Raw genomic sequence first — 27603 nt, 5'->3', positions numbered from 1 at the left:
CCACATTTGAGAGTACTAGGCATTTCAAAAATTCAACATGTTATCTTCCCCCACCTTCATATAGGTCATTCCCCATGGCAGGAGCCATTACTTCCATCTCTGCCTTTTGGAATCCTTATCTTCTTTCAAGGCTTAGCACGGGGGCTAACCTCTCCGAAGATCTTTCCCAAGTCCCCTAAGATTAAAGTGTTTTCTCTGTCAAATTTTCACAGAGCGCTTTCTTTACATCTCTCATTTAGCTGTGTGACCCTAGGCAAGTTAACTAACCTTTATGTATGAGGCCAGATCCAATAATTTCTAAGGTATCTTCCAGATCTAAATCTATAATCCCATATGTTCTGATTACCCCTTACTTTGAATTATATTTATCAATGCATGCATTATTCTCTCCTTGCCTCTATTCCAATAGAAGGTAAGCTCCTGGGGGGCAGCTAGGTGGCACAGTGGATAGAGCACTGGCCCTGGAGTTAGGAAGACCTGAGTTCAAATCTGGACTCAGACACTTAACACTTACTAGCTGTGCGACCCTGGGCAAGTCACTTAACCCCATTGCCTAGCCAAAAAAAAAAGTAAGCCCCTTAGGGACAGGGACTATCTCTCTTTTTTTAAAAAAAAAAAATCTTGTGTATCCTTGGCACTTAAGATAATACCTTTGCTAAGAGGGGCTTTAAAACAAATCATGAATTAAAATGTTGTAAACAATATAATACTTCCTTTGTCATTGTGCTGTTACCAGAAAACTTTATAAAATTCATGCTTTCCAAATTGGTATATTATTATTATTATTACTCAAAACTATACTATAAAGGATAATGATAGATGGAAGTCCTTTATGCTTTTTTTTTTTAACTGGGCTTGTGATTTCCTCAGAGAATTTATCTCCCAGTATATTCTCTGCTAATTCCGGTCTTATAGACTTGCCTGGAATACTAAAAAGTTACCTGATTTGGCCAGAGTCTCACAGCAAGGATGTGTCAGAGAATGAGTTTTAACCCAGGTATTCCTGACTACCAGACCAAGTTTTTATCTAAGACATCATGCTCCCCTCTTGCGGTTCAATTTCTATTAACATAAAAATTCTTGAAATAGCGGTTCTATCCATTTCTATAACAGAAAGATGAGGTTTCATGACACAAAATAGCATGTAATTACAATTCAACAATCTTTCTTTTTCCTCTTACAAGGGTTAGTGGGGAAATATAACCTTTGTATTTAGAGTTATTAACCCTTGTAGTTCACTACAAGGCAGTCTGACTTTATCAAAAGAAAACAAGGGTGAATGGATAGCTGATATGTATGTAGCTTCACATTGGTAGGTCTTGGGGATTAATTTAGACTGGTCAGCTTTAAATCTTATGATGTGAATTTAGTAGCATCAGCCAGACTAAGCAAATACAGTACCTAACTATTTAAGACATCTCAATGTTAGTTAATCTTAGTAAATTCGGTTAGTGACATGACTTCATAGTCCGTGAATGATAATATAATAGTCTATTACATAATTCAACTCATTTGTTGCTCCAGTTTTTAAAGGCTATTTAATGAGGCAAAACAGTATTAAAATGACTCTTGTTTTCACAGCACAAGTCATTTACAAGACCTAAGCGAATTCCTCTTTGCTATGTTATGCTCCCAATTGTAGTTTTGACCCTCCACCCACACACAACTTTGGATTCATTGGAGAAAGAGAGCAATGTATTTATTTCAGCAATTCACTTCATTCTAAAAGCTTATGGATTCCTGCCTAAACAAACATTGGAAGAAATGATGTGTTCTTGTTTCTATTGCTCAATAAAGATTCTGAATGGAGAACTGGGGGAAATAGATAAGACTTTATCCCTCATCAATACACCAAAGAGACATCCATATCTCTCTTCTAGTGATATTAGTAATGGAATCTGGCAAGATGCTTTTTCATTTATGAAATGCCAGGAAGTTCCAACTCCTCAAAAATAATTCATTCCAGTCACTCTAATTGTACAGTCTTTTATATGATGGTGATGTCTGTGGTAGATTAATAAATGCAAAATAATACTACATATTCAAATATCAACATGAGAAGCATAAACAGCTCATAAAAATGAAATCTTTGGGACCACAGAAACATATGGAGTTTTACTCTGCAGAAAATTTTTATTCTAGCACAATTTTTGGGGGGGGGTAAACATTTCACTGTCGTATGGCAGAATTGGAAGAATCTTTTTCATGTAAGTAGTCCTTGCACATTGTGAGAAACAGAAGAAATATAAGACATAAGTCCTATCTTCATGAAGTTAACAAAATATAAGCCTTGTGGAGAAAACCAAGGCCTGTTTTTATTTTAAAGTGCTAGAGGATTGGTGTGTAATGGTTTAAATTGAGTCCAATATGTGAAAAAATATAATATCCCACAACTTAAATAAATTGATGAATTAAAATTAAATCCAGATGGGACATGTTTGCACAATTCAATTCCCATTCTGTCTTTCTGTTTTTATATTTTACTAAAGTAATTAATTTTGTTTATATTATTGTTCTTCTAAAAATACTCTGGATGGAATTTTGCATCCTGTTGCCCTTCAGTTTTTTAATTATTTTATTAATATCAATCCTGATAATGATAGCCTTTCCCCCCCTTTTTTTTAACAAAAAATAAATAAAAGAACAAATAAAACTAGAGTTTGTATAATTGGCTTAGAATGAAACACTGAATAGCTTTAAATATTTAATATTTGAATATGATCAATAACATACTATGAAAGTCCACTTTTCATTCTGATTAATGTGCAAAGCTGAAAAAGTTTGTCCATCTTGTTATCTTTGACCCAGTAATTTCAGTGATCAGTAAGCTAAATTCTGGGTAGATCAGAGATGAAGGTGGGAGGGGAAGTTTAAAGGGAGAAAAATGGGATGGTTTTTCCTCAGGAAATATTTGTTAAAATGAGAACTCAAATGTCATTTCATCCAACTCCTATTTTAACCAAATCATAAATCCTATTTATATCATCCCCAATGAGCATGAGGACCTCCAGTGATAAGCTTGTCATTAACCCCACAGAGGCAGCCCATTATATTTTTGGACAGCTTTAATTGTTAGATTGGATATTTCCAGTAGCTTAAAATCTGCCTCCCTGTAATTTTCCACCACTTATCCTATTTCTTCCCTCTGGGACCAAGGAGGACACTTTATATTCCTGTGAAAGCCTGCCTCTAGCTTAGCATTCGCTAAGGAACAGTGCATTCTTCATGGGCAGTGCAGTGATATCTAATCTCTTAAACTCCAACAGCAAAAGTCTTGTTTCTCCTGGCTCTCATGTGATTAAAATTGGGGGAAATGCAATCCTTCTTCCATGTGACAATGTCCCTTAAATGTCCTTATATACCATATCCCTCCTATCCTTATATGTCATCATAATATACAAATCTTTTTTTTTTCCTTTAAGCATTAGCCCAGTTCTTTCAGCTAGTCTTCTGGTGGTATTGTTCTCAGTCTCCTCGGTCTTTTGGGCCCTATACTCTAGACCATCAGTTTTTAAACATTTTTGTGTCATGTACTCCTTTGACAGTAAGGTGAAGCCTGTGAACCTCTTCTCAGAATAATGCTTTTAAATGCAATAAATAACATGCATAGGATTATAAAGGAAACAGATTATATTGAAATACGGTTTTCCAAATATAATTTTAAAATCGTGAATGACAGATTAAGAAAGCTTGCTCTAAATTAGCCCAGTTTGTCAATGTCCTTAAAAGGTGACCATTACTGGATACAGGACTCCAAGTGTGGTCTATAAGAGACAATCGCGTGGCTCATTTTGGAGAATCCATTATTACATTGGTATGAGTACTCATTCCACTGATACAGATTGCAACCTCTCTCTGCCTAAGTAGACTGCTTCATGAGTCACAAACAAGTTGTGTGTACACTTTTCGATTTTAATTTTTCACTCAGTGGCCAGTCTTCTACTGATGACCCTCCCCATACCAGGAGAGAGCATTATTTAGAAAACAGGAATATAGTTCATTGTGGAGCCATACTTGAAGCTTTTACCTCTTGGTAGGATCTGTCAAAGTATGCATTCTACTGTTATAGCTCTTTAGGACCTAAGTGACATCTTCTCTCCATGATGAGAACTCAGAGTATGTCTTTACGTGATGGTGCAAAATGTTAAATGTATATGATTTCACTAAAAGTTCCTGCTAGTATCTTGAAGGATGTCCTGCAAATAGAAGAGGGATTCATGCCTATTGGTGGCATGAATCTCTAGGTGTTCTCATTTGAGGTCAACGTTGTACTCATTCTAATGAGCTATAGACTATTATAATGCTTCTTCATTGAAATCCATTATCAAGGGGCAGCCAGGTGGTGCAGTGGATAGAGCTCTGGCCCTGGAGTCAGGAAGAGTTCAAGGCTGGCCTCAGTCACTTGACACTTATTAGATGTGTGACCCTTGGCAAGTCACTTAACCTCAAGTGCCTCAACAAAAAGCAAAAAAAAGGCAAAAAAAAAGAAAGAAAGAATCCATTATTACCAAAAGAGACTAGCTTAGTCATCCACACCAGAAATAAAAAGTAAATGAAAATTATCGTTGTCTGGATGACATGCCACTTCATGGTCATACCACTTCATTAATACATCAGGATATATGCAGCTTGGAAATGTAGCATAGAAGAATAATGAGCTGGATTGGTCCAGAATTAAATAAGGTTGAGCCAGCTTCTCTTTGGAAAACTCCATTTTTAATGATCCTGACCTACTTGATTCCATGAAATTTCCTTGTCTTAATACTAATGGTTTCATAGTGGTGTTATATGTGAATCATGGAAAACTACAATCTTGGAAGAATCAAAATTGTCATTGATCTAAAAGGCAATGGAAAGATGCATGGATCATATAAGTTATCTTCAGCATATTAGTAATGATGAGTTTTGTGTGGTCCATTTAATGAAAATAGCAAAAGATAACAAATTGATGACCTGAATTCTGCCCTAGTAGCCATGTATGTTAAATGTCTTAGATAAAGGCCTCTGGCATGTGTGATGGATCATTTGTGAGAAATATATGAAAAGGCATGAATAGGAATCACCTAAGATAAGGTGGTTTTAATTAATGGTATTCTGGAGAGTACCCATGCAGGTGAAAGCCCATAAATGATTTCAGTGAGTTAGATATAAGAAGTGGCATAAAAGACATTATTAAGAATATATATGCAGAAAAATATGTAAGTCAGCCATGTGACAAGAATGAAAAGTATGAGATGAACAACCTAAGTGATGTACTGGTATCAGTCTATCAGTCACTGGACAAGCATTTATTAAGCACCTGGATGTGCCAGGTACTCTGCTATAGTTTTTGTATTATGAGAAAGGGCTGCTTTGGATTGATAGAGTAAAGGGACATTATTGAATTTCAAATGAAGGTCACAGAATTTTAAACTTGAAAGATATGTCCACAGATCTCTTAGTTTATTTCTTTTTCTCTAGAAAAAAATAACTTTTCATTAAAGACTTTTCGTTTGGGGTAAAATAGAGGTAGAAGCTGTATTGGACAAGTCACTTAGTGTCTGTGGTCTCAATGAGCTGAAAAATGAGGATTTCAGGGCTTGATGATCTCTGAGATTTTTTCCAACTCATGCTCTTTGAATCTAATATTAATTAGGGGTAAGTTTAATCTAAAAGCTCTGAGTAAAATGATATATTTTTAAGAAATGTACTTCTGTTACTTTGACATACTGAAAAGATAAACTGCTGATTAAATGTTCCCAAGTCAAAATCCTGATTTAGCTCAGAGACTCAATTGTAGACTAAATTGAATTTCATTTCTAAGTTACTTCAGCCAGCCTAAGATGACTAGACATCTTAGGCTTCACTATCACCTGAAGCTATATTACTTTCAAATCTCTGAATTTTAAAATTTCACTCCAGACTGGCAACTTTCTTCTGCTGCTGCTCCCTCACTCCCAGTGACTCTACTCTATCCTTTGTTTTTATGAGCTCTGGTTCTCTCAGCCCCTCCATATTTTCCCAATCCCTGCTCTCCTTTCTAACTTAATTTACTGCCATAGCTGGACTGAACATCAATTGAATTAATAATCATCTTCTTAGAGTCCCTTAACTTTACCATTTCTATACTTCTAATCTCATTCTGGGTAAGCTCTAGAATCTTTATTTTGGTTTTTAAAACAAAACAAGACAAAACAAAAACCTTTTTATGTATTTGAAGACTTTAATCAAATCATACTTGCATGTTCTCTTATCCAAACTAAACAACCCCAAGTCCCAAATGTTTTTCCTTTGATATTTTCCTCTGAAACACCTTTGTAGCTCTTTGTTGGACTTTTATTTCCATAGCCTTTTATGACTAAAGTTGGTCATGACTTACTAATGAGAATATGACTAAAGCAGATTATAACGGAAAGAATATTCTCAGGCCCTGATAGGTCATGATATTTGTTATGATGTCTTTTATGCCACTGTTCTATTTCACAATGGCAATGCATTATTAACTCATATTCTGCTCACAGTTACAAATAAGTGGCTTGCAAGAATCTTTTAGTTTAACTATGTCCCCTTCAAACTTCAAGTTTAATTTGTATCACTCACTAATAGTGAGAAAGTAAAGATTTACCCAGCCCAAGGTGAATTTTTTGATCTAAAAGAGGTGAGTGCCACAGTGCTTATTACTTATACCCACATATGCATAGTCACTATCACTTTTATTTTTCCTTTAAAATCCAATTTTAATTAGTCATTCAAAATTTTACCTCAGCCCTTAGGTTTTTTTACCTCAACTCAGGTCTGAGAAGCCACAGTGCTTCTCACGTTTAGAATGAGCAAGATGAACAGAAATAACATAAATTAGAAATCATTTTTAAAATAAGACTCCTATTATCTGTTAACCCAGGAACACTAATTGGGGGCAGCTAGGTGGTGCAGTGGTTAGAGTGCTGGATGACTCATCTTCCCAAGTTCAAATCAGGCCTCAGACACTTCCTACCTGTGTGACCTTGGGCAAGTCATTTTACCCTGTTTGCCTCAGTTTTCTCATCATAAAATGAGCTGGATAAGGAAATGGCAAATCACTCCAGTGTCTTTGTCACAAAAACATCAAATCAGGGCAACTAGGTGGCACAATGGATAGAGCACCGACCCTGAAGTCAGGAGGACCTGAGTTCAAATCTGGCCTCAGACCAATCACTTGACACTTACTAGCTATGTGACCCTGGGCAGGTCACTTAACCCCAATTGCCCCCCCAAAAAAAATCAAATGAGGTTACAAAGAGTTGGACATTACTGAAATGACAATAATGAACAACAAATAACACTAATTAATGCCATTTAATGAATGTGAAATACTTAGTCTGAGCTAATCACAAAGTAACATTGAAACTGCTCCAACAATACTCATTTTCTATGTTTGATCAATTTCTTAGTCACCTTTAGAAACCACAGTCTGACAAATGATGTTATTCACCCACACACTCTCTGCCATTCTTCTTTTGAATGCTGTCTGTCAAGTTGAAGAACAGGGATTGTCCAGTTATATTCTTCCTTCAGCTTAGATCTCAGTGCATTGACCACTTGGATCAAGGGATTACTTTCACCTACAAGAATCCTATGGTCCAGAGTTGCCTACTTACTTTGGCATTGTTGCTCTTTTTTACCACAGAATCCTTCCACAATACCACCATCTCCCTCTAGTCATTCCTGAGTTGAAATGCCCCATCTCAGCTACACAATGGTACTAAATCAATAAACAAGCATTTATTAAACACCTACTCTGAGCAAGGCAATATGCTAAATACTAGAGATACAAAGCCTCTGTGTAAGAGTTCCAGCCCTCAAAGGGCTTAGGTTCTATAGAGGGACACACACACACACACACACAGACACACAGACACACACACACACACACACATGTCTACATGTATATGTATACACACATATAGACACACACACATATATACACACATATATGTGTACAGCTATAGAAAATACATAAAAAATAAACACAAAGTAATTTAGCCAGAGGCTAGAAAGTGGGAGTCACTAGAAGCCTGAGAGATCATGAAAGGTGGTACTTGAGCTGGGTGTTGAAAGACCTAGGAATTCTAAGAGACAGAAGTAAGGAGGGAACACAGTCCCAGCATGAGTGGCATTCCAAATTGCTCTAATTATTAAAAGGCCCTGCCATAATTATACTCTGTGTGTCACCTAAAGTATATAATCTCACATAAAAATGCAGATTTAGCAGTTTTTAAATAAAATAAAATTCTCCAAATCATTAGAATTTCTTTAAATTGGTGTTTTGCTACAATTTCTACATTATTTCTTTTTTTTCCTTTTCACTGAAAATCTTTTAATCAATGAACCAAACAAGTTGTATTTATTATTAAATATTATCAACATTGTCATTTTTGTTAAGCTCATTTGTAACATCTCAGGGTTGTTGTAAGGATTAAATAAGAGATACATGTGCAAAGCACTCTGTAAACCTTAAAATGCTATATAAATGTAAGCTATCATGGTTGATTACATGTTATAAGAGCTTAGGGTATGCAATAGCAACTTTTCTGTGTGTATAATTTAGTAGTATCTGGCTGCTCCATCTCAGACCCCATCTCTAGAGTTAGATTTATTGAAACATCAAAAGAACCTTTTTATAAGGTGGCTATATAACAATTACTACAACAATAGTAGTTGGCTAATAGCTAAGGCATTGTGCTAAGAACTTTACAATTATTATCTCATGTGATCCTTACAACACATATATGCATGCATAACATTGTTTATGGGATATGTATCGCATGTATGTTGCTGTGCTTGCATGTACATTTGATAGCTATATTTCATATAGAGATACAAACATAGCTATGTTTCTAATTATAAACAATATAGTCCCTGCCCTAAAGAGTTTCCAATCCAATGGGGTAGGTGCTACATCTATATAAATAAGCCTGATACAAACTAGAATGTAATAAGGCTAAAGGAGAGATCCACAGAATTTGATTTATTAAAAAGTCTGGAGTACCCTTTTTTTGGCATACTCAACATTCCCTTCTTTAGCTATTGCTATTTATTTAAATAGACATGGTTATGTGTAAATATCTACATGCCCGTTTCCCATAGCTCATGCATTCACATTTTACTTTCTATCATATGGATAGATATGGGTAGAAATCGATCTATATCTATCATATGGATAGAAATCCACTTCTATCATTTCATTCACCAGCTATAAAATATCCTCTCAGTAAAATAAATAACACTTACATAAATAGCATAAATGCTATAGTATTTTTCATTATATGCTTAACTCTTTTCTTTGGATCTTTTTCTTAGCAGTCAGGAGGTAGTCAAATATTAGCAATTGTTTTTACTTGAACTAGGAATCTGCCAGTATTCTTGTGGAGTCACTAGTCAGGTTCATTTTTATCCTGTCTTGCCTGCCTGGAATATCCTAAGTGTTTATTATTTGCTATCTTGAAAACAGAGAGGCCTCTCTTACCTGCGGAGTTACTATTCCTGGCTCCAGGCTGTGTTTTCTAAATGCTTCACCTTTCATAACTTTTTTCATGTTTCTATTCATAGTCTTTTGGTTTCGTCACTCCTTACTTGACTGATTTTCATACTTTGAGGTATAGGTAGCCACTGTCTCCTCCAGAAAGGAAATCCATCTGTACATATACTTTCATCTTTTATTTTGAATCTTCATGATTATGTTATTGGACTCCTCTAATACAGTTAAAACGTAGTTGTGGAGCCCTTTGAGGTGGAGAATATTCTATATTACCTCCTATCCTACACTAACTATTTAGAACCTTTCTGGATCCTGGGCTAACTTTAACATATTTACCAAAAAACCTCTATAGAAATATAATTTGCTTGTTATCTAACACATATAATTTCACTTGGTTGTCTTAAAACAAGAGTTAGGATTATTTTAGGCACCAAATTGAATTCATTGTGATACTCTATTGGCCAAATTCTCTTAATCAGGCCAATTAGATGTGGGTAAGGCATAAGCTTGGGTGGGACAGATATGAAAGTCATTGAAGTTGAGTTGGTTTATGACCTGGAAGTTGCCGTTGGTGAATGTTGGAATGGAAAGGAAGATTATGAGTCAAGAACTGGATTTATTAAGTCCAGAAGGGGAGTGAACTGGAGGTTAACAAGAAAAATCTGGATGGAATGATGTAATTAAAAGGTATGAACTTCAAATTAGTAGAGGTGGCACAGACAGAGAATTTAAAAATATTAGTGGTTAAATGGAGTATGCTGATTCCTCCTCCTGATCCTGTGTGTTGAGAGGTGTGTTGAAAGGAGTGGCCAGGACTGAAGAGTGTGGCAAGGATATGTTGCTTCCTTTAGTTGACTTAGTTCCCTAGAAGCAATTAGGTGACAAGGTGGATAGAGTGTTGGCCCTTGAATCAGAAAAACCTGAATTCAAATCTCACCTCAGACATTTACTAGATTGGTGATCTTGGGTAAGTCACTTAACCTCTTTTTGCCTCAGTTTCCTCAACTGTAAAATGGGAATAATAACATCTACCTTTCATGACTGTAGTGCAGGTCAAATGAGAGAGCTGTAGAAGTGCTTTGTATAGTGCCTGACACGTAGTAAGTACTATAGATTCTCTTCCCAACTTCAGTAAAGGATTAAATATATTTAAAATATTTTTGTTACTGTTTTAATATTTTGTTACTGTTCTGGAAGTTTTATTGAAAGAGTAGACAGCATGCAGAAAACTATTTCAAATCAAGATAAGAGGCATGCAGTTCAAGAAAACTCTTTTTTAATTAGTCTTTTTCAAAAGAGGAATGTTAATTGACCTACATGGTACTTAAAACAATGATTTGTAAAATGAATAGCATTCCATCCCAACACTCATGAGCATCCATCACAATTAAATCCTAGTATTAAGGCACTATAGTCCACCCTACTCACTTAAATCTAAATATATGGTTACCACGTCCCTGTGGAATATGTGAATACATTACCATATTTTTTTCTATTTTGATATGTCCTCATTTGGCTAAAACCAAAATGTTATTGTAGTATTAATTTTTAGAACATATAAACACATACAGCCCCTGAAGTGATTAAATTCCCTGGAACAATAACTATAGATTAAAGATTAATTCTAACTATCTTGGCAGCATTCCATGGGTATTTACAAGTAAATATTTCAGAAGCTCCTGTTTATATAATTTTTAAATTAACTGTAAGAAATTGGTTCTCTTATTTTGGATTGGGTATATTTTCCAAATTGATGACTACCTCTCTGACTTTTAGAAATCTATCTTCAGCAATTTAGAGTAGTATATAGTGTGACTAAGAGAATACAAAAATGTGTGATTGAACCATCCTGGGGGAAAAATGTTGTAGGAATGGTAGAAATTTTGGAGCTATCATATGATACTAGCTCAGAGGCTATTAAATACTCACAACCTATATTACATAGTGTTGCATATTTTAAGCAAATATACTATTATTATTATCATTATTATCCATTTTATTCTTGGATGAAAACTTCCTGGTCATTGTACCGGTCAAAGGGAACAAGATAGGATTAATGAACTTTAGTATTTATATTGGCATTGGGTTTTGAGATCAATAACTTTATTTTGTGTATGTTATAAACAAAACACTGCTAGACAAGAAGTACTTAGAATGCAACGTTTTGACTGCCTTCTAACTAGAGAAAAGGATAACTAGCTAAGCAGCTGAGTGTATCTCTTGAAACTGCCATGAACCTCTTTTATGTTGCTTTATGTTGTACATTGATATAATGTGCAGTCCATTCTCCCTGTATAACTTTATGCAGAAACAATATGACTTCAAAAGGTAATGAAGGATGGATGGATATCACTTGCTGTCTTTTCTTGATTGCTCTTGTTTTCTTGAAGAAAAAATTTGAGTAAGGTAGGCAGTTATTTCATATGTTTTGTCATTTATCTGGAATGTTTATCCTAATCTTTCTTTTTGCTTTCAGTGTAAAACACTTTCTGGAGTCTGTGACCACATTATCTCCCTTTCGTCTGATCCCCTGGTTTCGCAGTCTGCTCACCTGGAAGTGATCCAGCTAGCAAATATCAAGCCAAGTGAAGGGCTGGTAAGAAGTACGCAGTTTATTAAAACCATCCTCCATGAGCAATTAGTTAATACTTTTGGCAAAAAGTCTACAGTATGGACTTCTGTCAATTATAAGAGAAGTGGGATGAGAATAGTAGAGCTAAGATATCAGGAGTTTGATGTGACACTCTCTGTAGATGGAAGGGAGAGAGAATGACTTAGTGATTTTTAGATTTCCCCAGTTTGCCAATCAGTCAGGCCAGGCACTGTGCAGAGCACTGGGGAAATGTTTTGAGGGGGAAAGTTTGGGAAAAGATTGGCTTTTTCATGTTGTTCTAGCACCAAAAGGACCCCTACATTAGGGCAAATGGAAGTTTATAAATAAGTACAATAATAGTATTAATCCACATGATTGTGTTTTTGTTTTATTTTTAACCAGTCCATTCTACTCCATGAAAGTACACTAAATTAAACCAGTATTCTTTAATATTCAAATCACTTGATATTCTTTCTGGGCAGGTAGTCAAGAGGTGATTTCCAAGGCAACTAATACTCAGCCAGCTACTTCAACAATTACCTGAAATAGAATAGCTAGTGTAGGACAGACAATAAGAGGATAACCAGCCTCTGCCTGAAGACTTTGAATGAGAGAGAAAACCACTACCTCTCAAGGCAGCCTATTCTACATTTAAATAGCTATAACTTTAAGAAAGAATCTCCTTACATCAAGTTGAAATTTGCTTCTTAACACCATTTTTCTATTGCTCCTGGTTCTTCTCTTTAGTACCAAAAAGACCAAGTTAATCAGTCTTTCATCATATATTGAAGACAGCCAAAGGGGTCAGTGACACATAAAAGGTTAAGATCTCAGGATTAGATTAGCCGTATGACTTAATCATTTGATTGGCATGTGTTTGCTTTGGCTATTTCTGAATACCTGAAATTTGGATAAAGAACTAACAGAATCAGAAATTAAATTCAGCATGCTAGGCAAGAAGGAAAAGGGAAACTTAAGATAATGAAAGAAGAGAGATGAGGGTCTTGATCTCCAATGCAAGGATGAGAAGGGTGATCAGATTCACATTGGTCCTAGAAACAAAGCCATTTAAGGGTATTTCCTCATGCAGCAAGCAATGCTATTGGCCACCTTCTCTAAAGTGGGTAAGCAAGTCTCCAGGTGTGTTGTAGAGGAATCTCCACTAATGACTGATTGTCGTGTTTGAAACTCACAGTAGTAGCATATACTAGCACAGGGAGAATAAGAGATAAAAAGAGAGGGAAGAAGGGAGAGAAGGAGGGAGAGAGAGAGGAGAGAGAGAGAGAGAGAGAGAGAGAGAGAGAGAGAGAGAGAGAGAGAGAGAGAGAGAGAATGAGAGAGATTGAGAGAAAAGAAGAAAGAAAAAGAAAAAAGAACAGAAGGAAGGAGGAAAAAAGAGAGGAGGGAAAAAAAGAAGGAATTCAGATAAGTCGGTTTTGTTTGTTAGCAGATCTAATAGATAGTTTGATAAGGAGGGGTGGAATTAAAGTATCCAATTAAAACAACTTATTTTGATTCTCTGGGCATGAATTGATTTGTACTATTCCTGTCTCCTATTGCACTTGAAAGCTGTCTAGGATCAAACTCTTTATTTAGCCAGATGACCATTAAAATAAAAAGTTTTGAATATTTTTGTTTTGCTCCTGAAATACAGTATTCAACTTCAAGGTCAGTTTCATACACTGTTATTAAAAAGCATCCTCTGGCAACAAGCAATTTCTAGCTTTCTAATATGATCAGAATTCTCTTTCTTCATTACAGTTATTGGTTTTTTAAGGTCTGGAATCATAAAATAATTATGTTTAATGTAAAAATGATGGTTTATTGATCAACCTAGCCCTGGTGTCTTTATCACGTGAGGCCGTATCTTGACTGGATCTTAAAGATATGTAAACTAGATTTGAACAAATCCTGGAAACACTGTTAGTTCTAATAGAAAGTCTGTTTATATTGATTGAGGGATTTGTTTGTGTCCTGACAAGCTTGTATGAAAGCAGCAAGTTAATTTGGAATTGGAACCTATCAGGGGAAAGGAAGGACTGAGGAATACAAGAGCAAGAACTGAGCTGAAAAAAAATCAGCAACATAATGGCTACCGGTTATGAGAGAAAAAAAAAACAGAATTAACTGTGGCAAAGAATGGACACATTGAGGAGAGCCATCAGTCCTAAAGGCACTTGCAGCAGAAGACTCAGGCTGAAGCTGCCAGTTATACGCGTTTCTTCAAGTACTGAGAAGAGTTTTTTTAAAAAGAGTTTTTTCTATCTCTCAACTTCCCCTTTTGGTGCCTATTCACTAATAGACACTATAACATATTCTGCTAGCTTCTTTACCTAAATGTTTCCAGTAATCTGGATTATTCCTCAATCACAAAGATGTCACAGGTTGGCTAGGGATAAACATAAAATTAAATTAAAGCAGAGAATTGAACCTCTCCCTAAATGTTAGGGATTTCCCCCACCTGGGGCCTCTGAACAACTGTGATTGTATTCCTAACTTTTCAATGAACATAAACTCCCTGGAATAGCAGACCAGGGAACTATGTGGACCTGGGAAGTCATTGTATTATCCCAAAGCTTAAAATAACATGGGGTAACACGGAGGTGAAAGTAGCATGGGGTGTGGCAGATTACCTCTCCAGAGAGAAAGGTGGGAGGGAGAAAAGGGCGAGTTACTCTCCCAGGTGCAGCCTAACTGTCTTACTCTGGTTGGGAAGGAAAAGACAGAAGGGAAGAAGCATTTACATAGAACCCACTATGTTCCAACTGCGTTGAACCCTTTTTATAAATATTACCTCATTTGATCCTCACAACAACCCTGCAAGGTAAGTACTATTCTTATTCTCATTTAACAGTTGAAGAAACTGAGGCAAACAAAGAATGTGTCTTGCCCAGGGTCACCCAGCTAGTAAGTGTCTGGAGCCAGATTTGAACCCAGGTTTTCCTAATTCCAAACCCTGAGCTCTATTCATTGAAGTACTAGATGGCTATTAAAAGACTATAATACTCCCCTATTTTCAAGTATCAATACTCTGAGGCAAATAGATGGTGCAGTGGATAGAGTGCTAGACATGGAGTCAGGAAGACCTCAGCTCAAATTCCAACTTAAACAATGACTTAGCTACATGACCTTGTGGGCAAGTTACTGTCAACCTCACCTTCCTTACCTGTAAAATGGAAATAATAATAATAACACCTACCTCCCAGGGTTGTTACGAGGATCAAATGTGATAACATATGTAAAGAGCTTTGCAAACCTTAAAGTACCATATAAATGCTAGTTATTACTATTTTCTTATTAGTATGAATGTTTCCTTCACCAACACAGATCATAATCCTTCTATAGCTTAATAACTGATCTTCTAAGAATTCCTGTCATTAAAAATTTAATTCCCCTGTAGTCAAGCTCACGTTCAGCCCTGTATGTTATCCAGGATGGTTTTCAAACAGACCTAAAATCTACATAGAAAGTCATTCCATGGTAAGACTTAGAGCTTTCACTCTGCCTTTGAGAACCCAAGATTGTCTCTGGCCCAAAATGAGACTGATTACTCAGGCTTCATCTGCAGCATATTAGGCATTTTAGCACAAAGGACAGAGTTGGCCTCCAAGTCAGGAGGACCTGGGTTCAAGTTCCTCTTCCACACTTGTCTCTGTGATCCTGGGCAAGTCACTTAATCTCTCAGTTGCTTTCAATGACTCTAAATTGGTAGAGAAGGCAGTGACCTTTGGTAGAGCAGGTACTAATCTATGTTCATAGAGATAAGTTCTGGGTATGAAACTCCTACACTAATGAAATCACAGGTCAAGTGGGGAAAAAAAGGAATCTATAGTTATAGAGGTTAGGAAACATGTGTTTGTTTTTATTTGCTTTTTAGAATAGCTAAATACATAGCGTTTCTGAAAACTTGTCTCCAAAACATTCCCTTTATGCCAGTTTTTAACTGTCCTTGAAGATTCTTTCTCATTTCTAAATGATTGAAAGTATAATCGGTTTATTCAGGTAGGAATCTTAAGACATATTTCTTCAAGAAGAAATTAATTTTAAGTAATGGGATCTTTACTGAAAGGGAAAAAACTATTCTTTCTTTTTCTAATAAACCTTTAATAACCCTGATAATTAAAATAATTTAAAACTAGAATACTTAATTAAAATGTGAAAAGAAACAAATCATGAGTTCCTTCTTTCCACATTTTAAATGCTAATAACCTCAATACATGTTTAAAAGATTCATTATCAGTTATACTTTTTAATTTTATCTTTTCTTAACAAGTTCCTCACAAATTTAATTTTCTGTAAAATCCTTTGGACTCTCCTTTCCAAAGTTGTTTTTGCTATGCCTTGCAGTTTCATTTCAAACTGAATCTTATTTAAATGTCCCCATCCATCTTATTTGAGTGAAACTTTACCTTCTATCTTGTCCTAGATAAAAGTATACATTAATACTTATTGATCTGGATAGTCCCTTCTTTTTTTGTTTGTTCAGTCATTTTTCAGCTGTGTCTGATTCTTCATGAAAGCATTTTGAATTTCTTGGAGTGTTTGCCATTTCTTTCTCCAGTTCATTTTACAAATAGGAAACTGAAGCCAGGGTTAAGTGACTTGCCCAACTAGTAAGTGTCTAAGGCCAGGTATAAACCCAGGAAGATGAGTCTTCCTGACTAGATGGTGGGCTCTATTCACTGTATCACCCACTGCTCCTTCTCTGTGAGTTGGTGTATGCTCTTCAAAAATTGCCGTGGCTAACAAAAACAATCTCTAATGACTCACTCTACTTAATGGCCCTCCAATAACAGATCTAAATTCTGTTTCAAAGTCAGTACACAGAAGCTGTATTTAAAATATTGAGATCTTTTCAAGAGCTTCTTGTGCTTGCATTCTGTTGGCAATAGCCTTTGAGAATCTCAATGCTATGATCCTGCACCAGAAGAGCACTTTTCCAGAAGTTTACCAGAACTTTATGAATGAATTTTTTTTGCATGAAGATGCAAGAAATAAAAAAGGAAATAGATATAAATGGTGTCAAAGGGCCCATGAAGTACTCATTTGCCTCTTAATAGCTGCTATCCAAGTGTCACTATGAAGCAGTTGCTGTGTTCCTGTAAGAGTCTATACGTGGCTCCCAAGTACAACGAGCTGATAAGGGACTAGATTTAGAATCTCCCATTGTAATATTTATTTTTCCAAAGAATGTAAGTGGCTTTCTAAATGACACAGACCTTTGTCTTGTCTTATGAGGTACTTAGCTTTCTTACTGCAGAAATATCACAATTATTCTGCTGGTTTGAAAAAGACATGCAGGAAACCCAAGTGGTGATAACCTTTCAGTTCTACTACAAAAAAAGTCATTTATAACAAATGAAATTCAAGTCAAGTAGTTACCTTTTCTAGCTGCAGTCTTCTCTTATTCATTCTAGTGAACTCTAGAAACCCACATCTTCAGATATAGGGTTCCCTCATCATATTAATGATAGCAGTCTGGACTCAAGAAGGCATGTGATAAGTTTTATTCCATTACTGAACTTTTTCATATGTGAAATTCTGTTTTGCTCAGAAATTTTCCAAATACTTCAAAAATGGTTTCTGATGGTGTCTTTTTCTTAGGGTATGTACATTAAATCAACATATGATGGCCTCCATGTAATTACTGGAACCACTGAAAATGTAAGTATTGCAGAATTTGTCCAGGCCCAGAAAATTTTTTCCTCTTCTGTTCTTAAATAAACTACTGTGATTTGGGGTGAGCTTTTAAATAATAGGATAGATTAAGAGGTCCAAAAAACTGTTTACTAAATTGGTGTTGGTCCCAAGTGCTTTTCAGTTATTTTTCATTCTAGTTTAAGCCTGTTATTTACTTAAAACAAAGCAAACACATTTCTTCCATTGTGTGACTTATCTTAGAGATGTATTATAGATAAGTGTGACTTAGAAAATAATAATAAGAATACATTATTTTTAATTCTATAAAATGTATTAATATTGTGATAAAACAATTTATGCAAGAAAGACTGTCAGGTAACTCAAATATCTGAAGGTAAGCTCAAGAAAATATGTACAACACAAAGTAGAAGTGAATCTATAACTAGAAGTCAAATAGAAATTTCAGAGGGTAGACAATTAAAAATTTTTATTTATTATCTTCTATATCACTTGAAGTAATACAACATTGATGGGGTGATATAACCACTGTAACGCATATTTATTTTTCTCCTTTTCACTTTACTCCCTTTTTAAGGAAGAACTGTCTTTCAAAGTTGTTTTTTTTTTATTTTTCTCTTAAGACTTAGCTAAATCACCGTAAATGTTTATGCAACCAGCTTGAGACATGCATAATAAAATCTCTAGTTAGTACCTTTCCTCAACATTTTCCCAGAATTTGTTTTCTTGAGTTTATAGTTTTCTTAAAATTCTATTTATTGTATTTTCATGTTTTACATGTATTTTTCAAATAATTTTTCAAATATTTCCCCTATTTCTTATCATTCATACAATATGTAATACAGTTTTATAGCAATTCAGTTAATGTCTTTAATATTTTAAGTTTGTGTCACTGATTGATAGGTCTCATGATAGGAAAGCTGAATATTTTGATTTTTTTAAAGCAATTTGTACAATATACTACTCTTCTAGTTAAACATAAACACTTTTCAAATTCAGGAAGATATTTCAGTTTCTACTCTTTCTATGCTGGCTCTACAATGTCTCTTCTGTTATGTTTTGTGATGTTACACAGAAATGAATTGTACGTTAATGATGATGTGCTCCCTCTACCAACACCCCCCAAATTCTGGGGCCAGAAATGGTTTTTTGATTTTACAGCTAAAGCCTTTGGTTTAAACTGAGATCATCTTCTAGGCAAAACTGCTTAATAGTAAGCAATATGAGTATTTCACTATCTAAATCCTTTGGATAAGGTCTTATAACCAAGGTAAATAGCTTATGGGGAATTTCATGATATTTATTCTTAATATTTGATTAATTAAAATTATTTTCTTTGGAGATGCTTGCCACACCATTGAAACAATAGATAATTATAGACTTCTAGGGGATATCTCACACTAAAATGTCTTTTAATAAGTATTAACTTTTAAAATTATAGCACTCACACATTTTGACTATTAATGCTACCTATATTTTTGGTTGTTTTTTTCACTTCATAAAGACTTATTAAGCTAATAAGGATTCTTAATTATTTTGCGTCAGGGACTCCTTTGTCAGTTTGGTGAAACCTATATATCCTGTCTCAGAATGAAGTTTTTAAATAATTGAAAGATATGAAAATTTTCAGTTAGAGATTAATCAAAATTAAAATGTAATTTTTTTTTCCATCCAAGTTCATGGATTGCTCTCCACTGAAATCTGTCCACAAGTAAAAGTTCTATGCACCCCAGGTTAAGAACCTCTGCTCTAAAACCTTGTTGTTCTAAAGCCAGGGATTCTTAACCTCTTTGTGTATCATGTACTCTTTTGACTGTCTGGCAAAGCCTATGACCCTCTTCTTGGGGTATTGTTTTAAATGAATAAAATAAAATAGTTAGGATTACAAAGGAAGCAATTATGTTGATATAGTTATTAAAAGATTTTAATGATGCAGAGTAAGAACTACTGAGCTTATCTGAAAAAAAAGTCTGAGTACTATACCTTGAAGGGCCATAATTTAACCCCCTAAATCTCGTTTCACAAAACCTACACAATTATGAAGTTCATACACTAAATTCTGTACTTATTTTCCAGAGAAAAATGAAACATGATGGGAAAAATTACATCTTTTTTTCAGTAATCTCTAACTAAATTTTAACATTTCCTTCCATCGTGAATGAAGGCAACCAACATTATTCTGAGAAGAGGTCCATAAGTTTCACCAGACTAACAAAGCGGTCCATGACGGGAAACAGGATAAGAACCCTATTGTTGGTGCTATTAGCCTTCTTTTACTTACCCCATATAAGAATAGAGAGAACAATTAAGAGATTGCTGAATTCAGTGGAAATGTTATCTTAATTCATTTCTTTTGGTTTTATTTGCTAATATATTAAAAACATCAAAATTGTAAGGAACAATATAATGTAATTAGACATTTAAAGAGAAAATGTTATATACTACAAAGTATAGCTTTGAGCTCATCTCAAAGGTAGGGACCTAGGCCTGCCTCTTCATATTTTAATTTATTTCCTCTAGGTTTTTCAGTACTGGTGCTATTAATGATGCAATAAGTTAGCAATTTAATTATCTAGTCTCCAAAGCCTGGGTACTACTCATGCACGTATGCACTTTTGAAAATATTGATTTGCTGAAGTTCACTTGAATTACTTATGCTAAATAACAAGGATCAAAACATATAAAACACAATGTTTTGAAATATATTTATGTTGCGGTGGAGGCTTCAAAGGTTGAATGTGTAAGGTTTGTAAATATTAATACGATTACCATTTCTCCACTAGAAAAGAACATTAAGAAACTTGGTTATCTTTGATAACAAATACTTGTTCCTAGTTTAGCATTTTTGCTTCCTGTCAGTAATGTAAAGTGAATATTTTCCTTAGAGTGGAAATGATGAATAAAATCATTTTTGAAATATTGGTATAGATATATTTCTATAGTTGAATGAAAAGGAGATTTATTTTCATTCTTTTTTTGTTTTTGTTTTATTTTTGTGCTTTTTTTTTGTTTTGGCTAGGCAATGGGGTTAAGAGACTTGCCCAGGGTCACACAGCTAGTAAATGTTAAGCATCTGAGGCCAGATTTGAACTCAGGTCCTCCTGATTCCAGGGCTGGTACTCTTATTTTCATCCTTTTAGAAAGGAAGGAAAGATGGTATAGTAAAGAGATCTGGCTGTGGGGTTCAGAAGTCTTGGTTTCAAGTCTAGTCTCTAACACATACTATGTGACCCTAGGTAAATCACTTAACAACCCATTGCCCCACACAACTTTCTAAGATTCTGTGTTGCAGAAGAGTTCATCATCCAGAGTGATAGAAAGAGATCCTTCAGAGAAATCACAAGTGTCCTCCAACCTCCTCAAAAAAGCCTTTTTTTTTAAATTTGGAGAGAAAGGTAACAACCAATAACAATCATGTTATCATTTCTCTTATTTTTAATTTAGTCACCTGCAGATCGATGCAAGAAAATCCATGCTGGCGATGAAGTGATTCAAGTCAATCACCAAACTGTGGTATGTATGATTACATTAAGTGTCGATGGGGGAAAATGGTTGTGATATTTGCTAAAACATGAAAAGAACAGAAGTACAATGGGCTATCAGCTCATAGCCAAAATAAATCAAGTAACCTCTATCAATGGTGGATAGCCACTTTATTCTTCAAAATTGTTGGATGATGTACCAAGTATGGATTACAAGAACATAAAAATATTCTAGTTTTTGTAGTCAGACTTGCCAACTCTCTGGTAAGAACTAGAACATACAGTCTTTAATTGCACTGAAATGGGAGAATAGCAATTGCAAAATAAATTTTTAAAAGGATGACATACTATTGCTTGTTTCATACTATGGCTTTTTAGCCTGACCTTTTAGAAACTAAATGATGACATAGAAAATGTAGGTATGGTTCATAATAGCATTAATCCTATGCATGCCTACTTAAGCATTAACTCATTAATTGTGGTTTTTAATGGGTTTCTAAATGTTATTTATATTCAGTATACTAGCACTATTCACAAAAGGTCTTTTAATGCTTAATTTTTCAATTTTTAGAAAATAAGAAAAATTGTGATTCTTGATCATGCTAGATTCTTTTCATTTGGAATATCCACAGTCAATTCACTTTTTTAAAAAAAAGTAAATGCATCTTAAAATGAGCAACAGCAAGAAGTCAATAACAAGAAGCAAAAATTAAAATAAAAACTCCTAGACTATCAGTTCAGTAATCCTCAATTGTAAAAGTATATTTCTTCATTCCTTGCAAGGATTCCATTTTTCAAGCCAGTCAGCTTTTTAGAGATTATGATAATATTCTGGCATATCTTTTGTTATTGAGTGTACTATTGGTGTCAGAAATTTACCAGAAGAAAATCTCATTTGGAGGGCTAGGAAACTTTTAATCACCACATTGTAAAGAAGGGCAGAGGCATAGTTAATATTTCTCAGTAGTTCATATCTCCTGGGTGAACCAACCCATTTAGCTTTCACTTGAGAAACTGAGAGTCTGTGTAATGTTGCAAAGGCACCTAGACACTAATAATTAAAGTCGTGGTATTTTCTTTGATGTGCTCATTATCCAAGTACAGTAAAAGTTAATAAAAGCTTAAAAAGTGAAGTCTGTGGGTGTGAGGAGGGGACTGAATAGCACAGAAGATTGCTGACAGACAAAGCCTTTCACACGGAAATTGCAAATCTTTCAGTGCCTGGAAAACTGTCTCACCCACTAATACAGGATGTGCCTACACAGACTGGAGCTTCTTATCTTCTGTACTGTGGATGTGAATGCAAGGAGCAGTGGGGTAGAGAACAGTTTTCCCAATAGAGTGTCAAGAGCTAGTCCTCAGGGAGATAGCCAAGTATTTTGAGAATTACTCCTCAATCAAACCAGGTAGCAGCTTCTGGAATCTTCTTGAGAATGTGATCAGGATGGGAAAACGAAGTCTCTTCATGAGTGATTTTCTGCCTTGGTTATTACCTTCAGCTCCTTAGGATGCCCATGCTCTCTCCTTTTTTGAACTTATTTTTAACAAGTATAAACTCTGACCATGAGTCTAGTGAATGAAATCCAAGAGGATTGAAATTAATAAGGAACAATGCTTGCATTGCCTTTGAAGGTTGTAATTGTTATAGTGCTTAATAGTCAGTGAAAATAGAAGTGTATCATGTCCTTATCAAATACATGAGTGTCTCAGCAACAGCTTGAGTGAATTAGGAAAATCAATGTAGATTGGACATTTGGAAATACTTCAGTAAAGGTTAGATTTTTGATGTACCTGAATTTTTTTTACAATGTTTATCACAAGAAGCAGAAAGAATAATCTAGAAAATATTTTCTAGGGGTCAGGAGACTTGGGTTCCAGTTCTGGCTCTATTGGTTTGATAACAACTAAGTAATTAAATAAGTGATTAAACCTCTCTGGGCTTCACTTTGCTCATTTGATACCCTACATCTGGTTGGGGGAATAAGGTCAAGAAAGGATAAATTTGGGAAGGCAGGCAAAAACAAAGAGCCTTAGAACAAAAGGAGAGGAGAAAAAAAATTAAATGGAATCTGAGAATGAACTTAACTGGGAAGACTACTCATCAAAAGTTAATAGCATTGAAGCCAGGAGGGATATTAGATATCATTTGGTCCAACTTCTAACCCCTTCATCTAGCAGGTAAAGGAAGTGAGACCCAGAAAAATTAGGCATCTTGCTCACATTCACACATGTAATAAGAGGCAGATCATGGATTTGAACTCAGGTCCTATGACTCAAATCCTAGTCTTCTTTCCATTTCACCACACAGTGCTGAACTTTTGGCATGTGACTGATGAATGATTTCCACTTGATTCTTGATTTTAGCAGCAAAATTTCTGCTAGTTCTTCACCTGCCATTACCCACCACCCTTAATCTTACCCCCACTGGGGACAGAGACAGATGCAGTCTATTGTGCTTAGGAAATTGCTTTGGGAAAGCCAAAACAGCTCTGTATCACAGAGAAAAAATACATCATTTTAAAAATATACGCAATTTCTTGGATATGGACATTCTAGTTAAACTAATAAATTTCTTAACGTTAATTATTGTGATTAATCCCCTGACTATCCTTTTGCTATCTCACTTCTAGACTGTAAGCTCCATGAGAGCAGGGGCTATGTCTTCTTTAAATTTTCTATCTCTCCCTACAAAATCTTCTCTTAGTAAGTGCTTAATAATATGAGGAATTGAATTGTTGAGTGACTGTCTATCTTTTGGTTTTTATAAAGTTTTTAGATGCCTCCTACATTGTGCAAGAACAAAAAGGAAGTGAAATTTTCAAAGTTGATTTTGATCCTGTGCTGTGGCTCTGATGAAAGACATGATGGAGACTCTTGGTTAAAATAAGTTGTTGAATTATGTTTTGCAATTACCCTTTCTATTCATTTGTCCCTTTCTAGTGGATGATACAGTTGGCTCTATGTTTGGATAAGATACTTATATTAAATTACAATCCATTAAAGTTGAAAAACATTTGATTGTATTTCTTCATATCAATTAATGCATTGAGCATAATATTGAAATTTTGTCGTTGTTGTTATGTCCCAACTTTAAAAGAACAATGTTAGTCCTTCAGTAAAACATGCCTTTATAGGTGCTAAATCACTGTGTAAAAATGTGGGGTTTTAATTCTTTTAAAATATACTATGAAGGAATATGACATAATGTTTCAACCCAAAGTCTGAGAAAGTTGGATGAACCAGAGAATAATTTAAAAGCAGTTTTTGGAGTTCCTAGAAGAGTGACATTAAGTTGTCTAGCAGAATTGTTTGCTTCTAGTTGTGGTTTCTTTTTTAAACCTAAACTCTCTTCTTTAAAATGAAACCATAAAATTTAAATCTTTTGTATGCTTCTTTTTAAAATTAAAGTTGACTTTTGAGTTTTTAAAGCAGCAGCTTCACACACATAGAAAGCTGTTACTGCCCCAGGTAAGAGGAAGAAAAAAAGGATGTGTAAACAGCCAGTTCAAGGAGACCAGAACCACACTTTACTTCTCTGACAAGAAGACAGTTCCTCATGTACTGCAGTCATTCCTAAAATTCTACCCACTCAGACTTGTACCGTAGGAAACTATTACTACACCATAGTTTGGACCAGCTGCCCTAAGTGCACTTTCAGAGGTTATTTGGTTGATAAGAATATTAATAGATACTAAAATTCTTTGGGGGAATATTCTGAAAGAAAGAATCCATAAATTTCCAAGTTGTTAATGCCATTCATATTACATTTGTTTGTTTTTTAAACCAGGAATTCTGTTCCCGTACTTTCTTAACTAAATCAAAAGTTCTGAAAATTGTCTTTTTACACTATTGACTACTAACACACTTATGTATACTGTGTATGTGTATATGTACATATGTACATATATATGTTTGTATATATGTGTGTATATAGATATATATATCTACATACACATAGGAAGCCATCTAGCATTCAGATGACTTCTCTACTCGGACCAATGCTTTCATCTAAGAATTAACAATCCTTAGCTCCCAATGAATTGAGAGTAGATAGTCAAGGACCTTCAAGAAGATGCCAACAGCATTTGGACTAGAGTATGTCATTAGCTAAATGAGAAGAAAGTTCAGTTTCTTCTCTTTCATTACCCTTTGCTAAATTCCTTTAAAGATTAGTGCCAGGAGCTGATTAGGAGAAAGATGAGGACAACAGGGGACTGAGCAGAGACTGATGTTGGGAGATAGGGTGGGGAGTACAGTTTCTTCTTGGCAAACACATTTCCACTTCAGTAAATGAAAAATATTTTCAAATTCTTTTAGATCATTGATATGATATGTATCTGATAGATTTTTTTTAATCATAGACATTCTTCTTTCAATAATGGTTTACATTTAACATAGTATCTTTGAAGGTATTATGTAAAAAGGGATAATTTTTTGGACCAGAAGCTGGTCCAACTATATTGCTTAGAGATCCTATTTATTCCTTTTCATCTCATCCATGGTACTGTATGATTCATTTGCTATGAGACTGTTAGATAAAATCCTTCTGTTAAGCCCCCTTAGAAGCAGAGGAACTCAGAGCAGCTAGAGACCATGAATGTCTGAATGCCTAATATTAATCTCCTATCAACTGTTTAGAGTGTATGCAAATCCCTGATTTTTAATTTGTTTGTAGTTACTCATAAAATTTTAATATGAATTATAATAGTATCTCAATTCCTTATATTAGGATCACCAGAGTATAATGTATATCACTTTTTAAAAGTTATTTTAGTTTAATAGTTTATTAATTAATGACATGTTAAGTTATATCTAAAGATTACCTAATGATTAACCCAAATTAGAACTGTTTTAAAAAGTGAGCACTCATTATATTTTGATGATCCTAATATAATAAAATGGTTTACATAAAAAATGTTATAGCATTTATTCTAATACTTGAAATGTGTTTGCTAATCTAGCATAATGATTTTATTAGAAAGATTTCCAGATAGGAGTGATTACTTCTTTTAAATGTTGCCCAGGATCTTAAGGACTACATACATGCTAATTTATTAAAATATATAGCTATATGTATATCCCCAGTATTGCCTTCTCCAAACAAAAAGAGAGAGAGGATCACAGAGGAGGTAACAGAATTAGGGCAGAAGATAGGAGTGGACATTAATAGATAACATTGACTGTCTGGAATGAGAAATGAAAAATTATTGAATTAAAAGTAAACTTATTTAGAGCATTATAAAATTCAGTAAACAATGACAGTTACTTTCAGTTCTTTCTAGTTGCCTATGACTCAAGCATTAGTTCCTGTCTACCAACATGATCACTGGAATTAGTATGGTAAGGGGAATTTTTACATATGGTAGTCAGTCACAGATTCCCCCTGACATTTTATCTCCCTTTCTTCTGGAGTTCCTTTTTACAAATCAGGTCATGGGGGTTTTTTTGCTTTTTTTTAAATTAAGCACATGGTAAATTGGGCATGACAATGTATCTTCATCTCCAGGCTGGCTGAAGATGTGAGGAAATAAAGATTTCTAAGAATAACTTCATCTTAATCTGTGAAATTATATGTAGTTATGCAGTAATCATTTAATGTTACTGTTTCTTTAAGAAACATTCTGTGAATCTGGCAAAGTGCATCTTTGTTTTGTCTTTTTGTTAGCAAAGATACTGCTTCATAACTCACATTTTTAAGATGGTTGCACCTTTGTTCATTGCCTGACTGTTCACTCTAACAGTAACTTGACTTTTTTTTTATTTTAGCAAAATTACAAAATGTTAACTATGACAATCCTTGAATATGAGTTTTGATTTTTACAAATATTTAAATTTTCTTTGTTTTTAGATTATGTTAAAGTAAAATTCTTATACAGAAATATATGTGCACATGTATGTTCTGCTCTATCTCAGAACTGCTAAATGGAAGGTCTTTATATGAACTTATTTTGTTTCTGTCCTTGTGGCTGGGGTTAGGGAAATTAAAAATGCATGAGCAAATACATGTACTTTTTCCAGGTACAAAATGAATAATGAAATCAAAAAAGAAATTCGATATTATAAATTCCACACAATAACAATGTTAAAAATTTTATCCCAAGCAAATCCAATTAATAGATGTTTTGGTTATCAATCTGTTTCATTTTCATTCTTGGGGGAAATATATCTTAATATAGATTAGTTGCAACTTTGTGAAAGGGACAGCTAATGTTTACTCTGGCGTTATGAAAGTTAAACCCAGAGATCTCTTTGAATCGGTTAAGTTTTGAACATCTTCCCCTTTCACTGTGGTGCTATTATACTCCTTAATAGAAACTTCCACAGTCCAATTTAGAGTAGCCAAGCCTTTGAAGAATCAGTGTGCATTATAAATG

At 34.6% G+C, this 27603-nt stretch overlaps 1 protein-coding gene across 10 annotated transcripts in view; it reads left to right on the top strand.

Moving 5' to 3' along the window:
- Positions 1-27603, top strand: part of CNKSR2 (connector enhancer of kinase suppressor of Ras 2) — a 333138-nt gene that overhangs the window by 146135 nt on the left and 159400 nt on the right. For all 10 annotated transcript variants that reach the window (XM_078146630.1, XM_078146627.1, XM_078146628.1 and 7 more), the window contains exons 6-8: positions 11973-12092; positions 17694-17753; positions 21192-21260. In XM_078146630.1, the coding sequence (XP_078002756.1) occupies positions 11973-12092; positions 17694-17753; positions 21192-21260 (249 nt within the window). The remainder of the gene's footprint in view (positions 1-11972; positions 12093-17693; positions 17754-21191; positions 21261-27603) is intronic.

This window comes from Phascolarctos cinereus, unplaced genomic scaffold, assembly GCF_003287225.1.
Source record: "Phascolarctos cinereus isolate Bilbo 61053 unplaced genomic scaffold, phaCin_HiC Scaffold_726;HRSCAF=1367, whole genome shotgun sequence".
Lineage (NCBI taxonomy): Eukaryota > Metazoa > Chordata > Mammalia > Diprotodontia > Phascolarctidae > Phascolarctos > Phascolarctos cinereus.
This window is presented reverse-complemented; position numbering and strand designations above follow the sequence as displayed.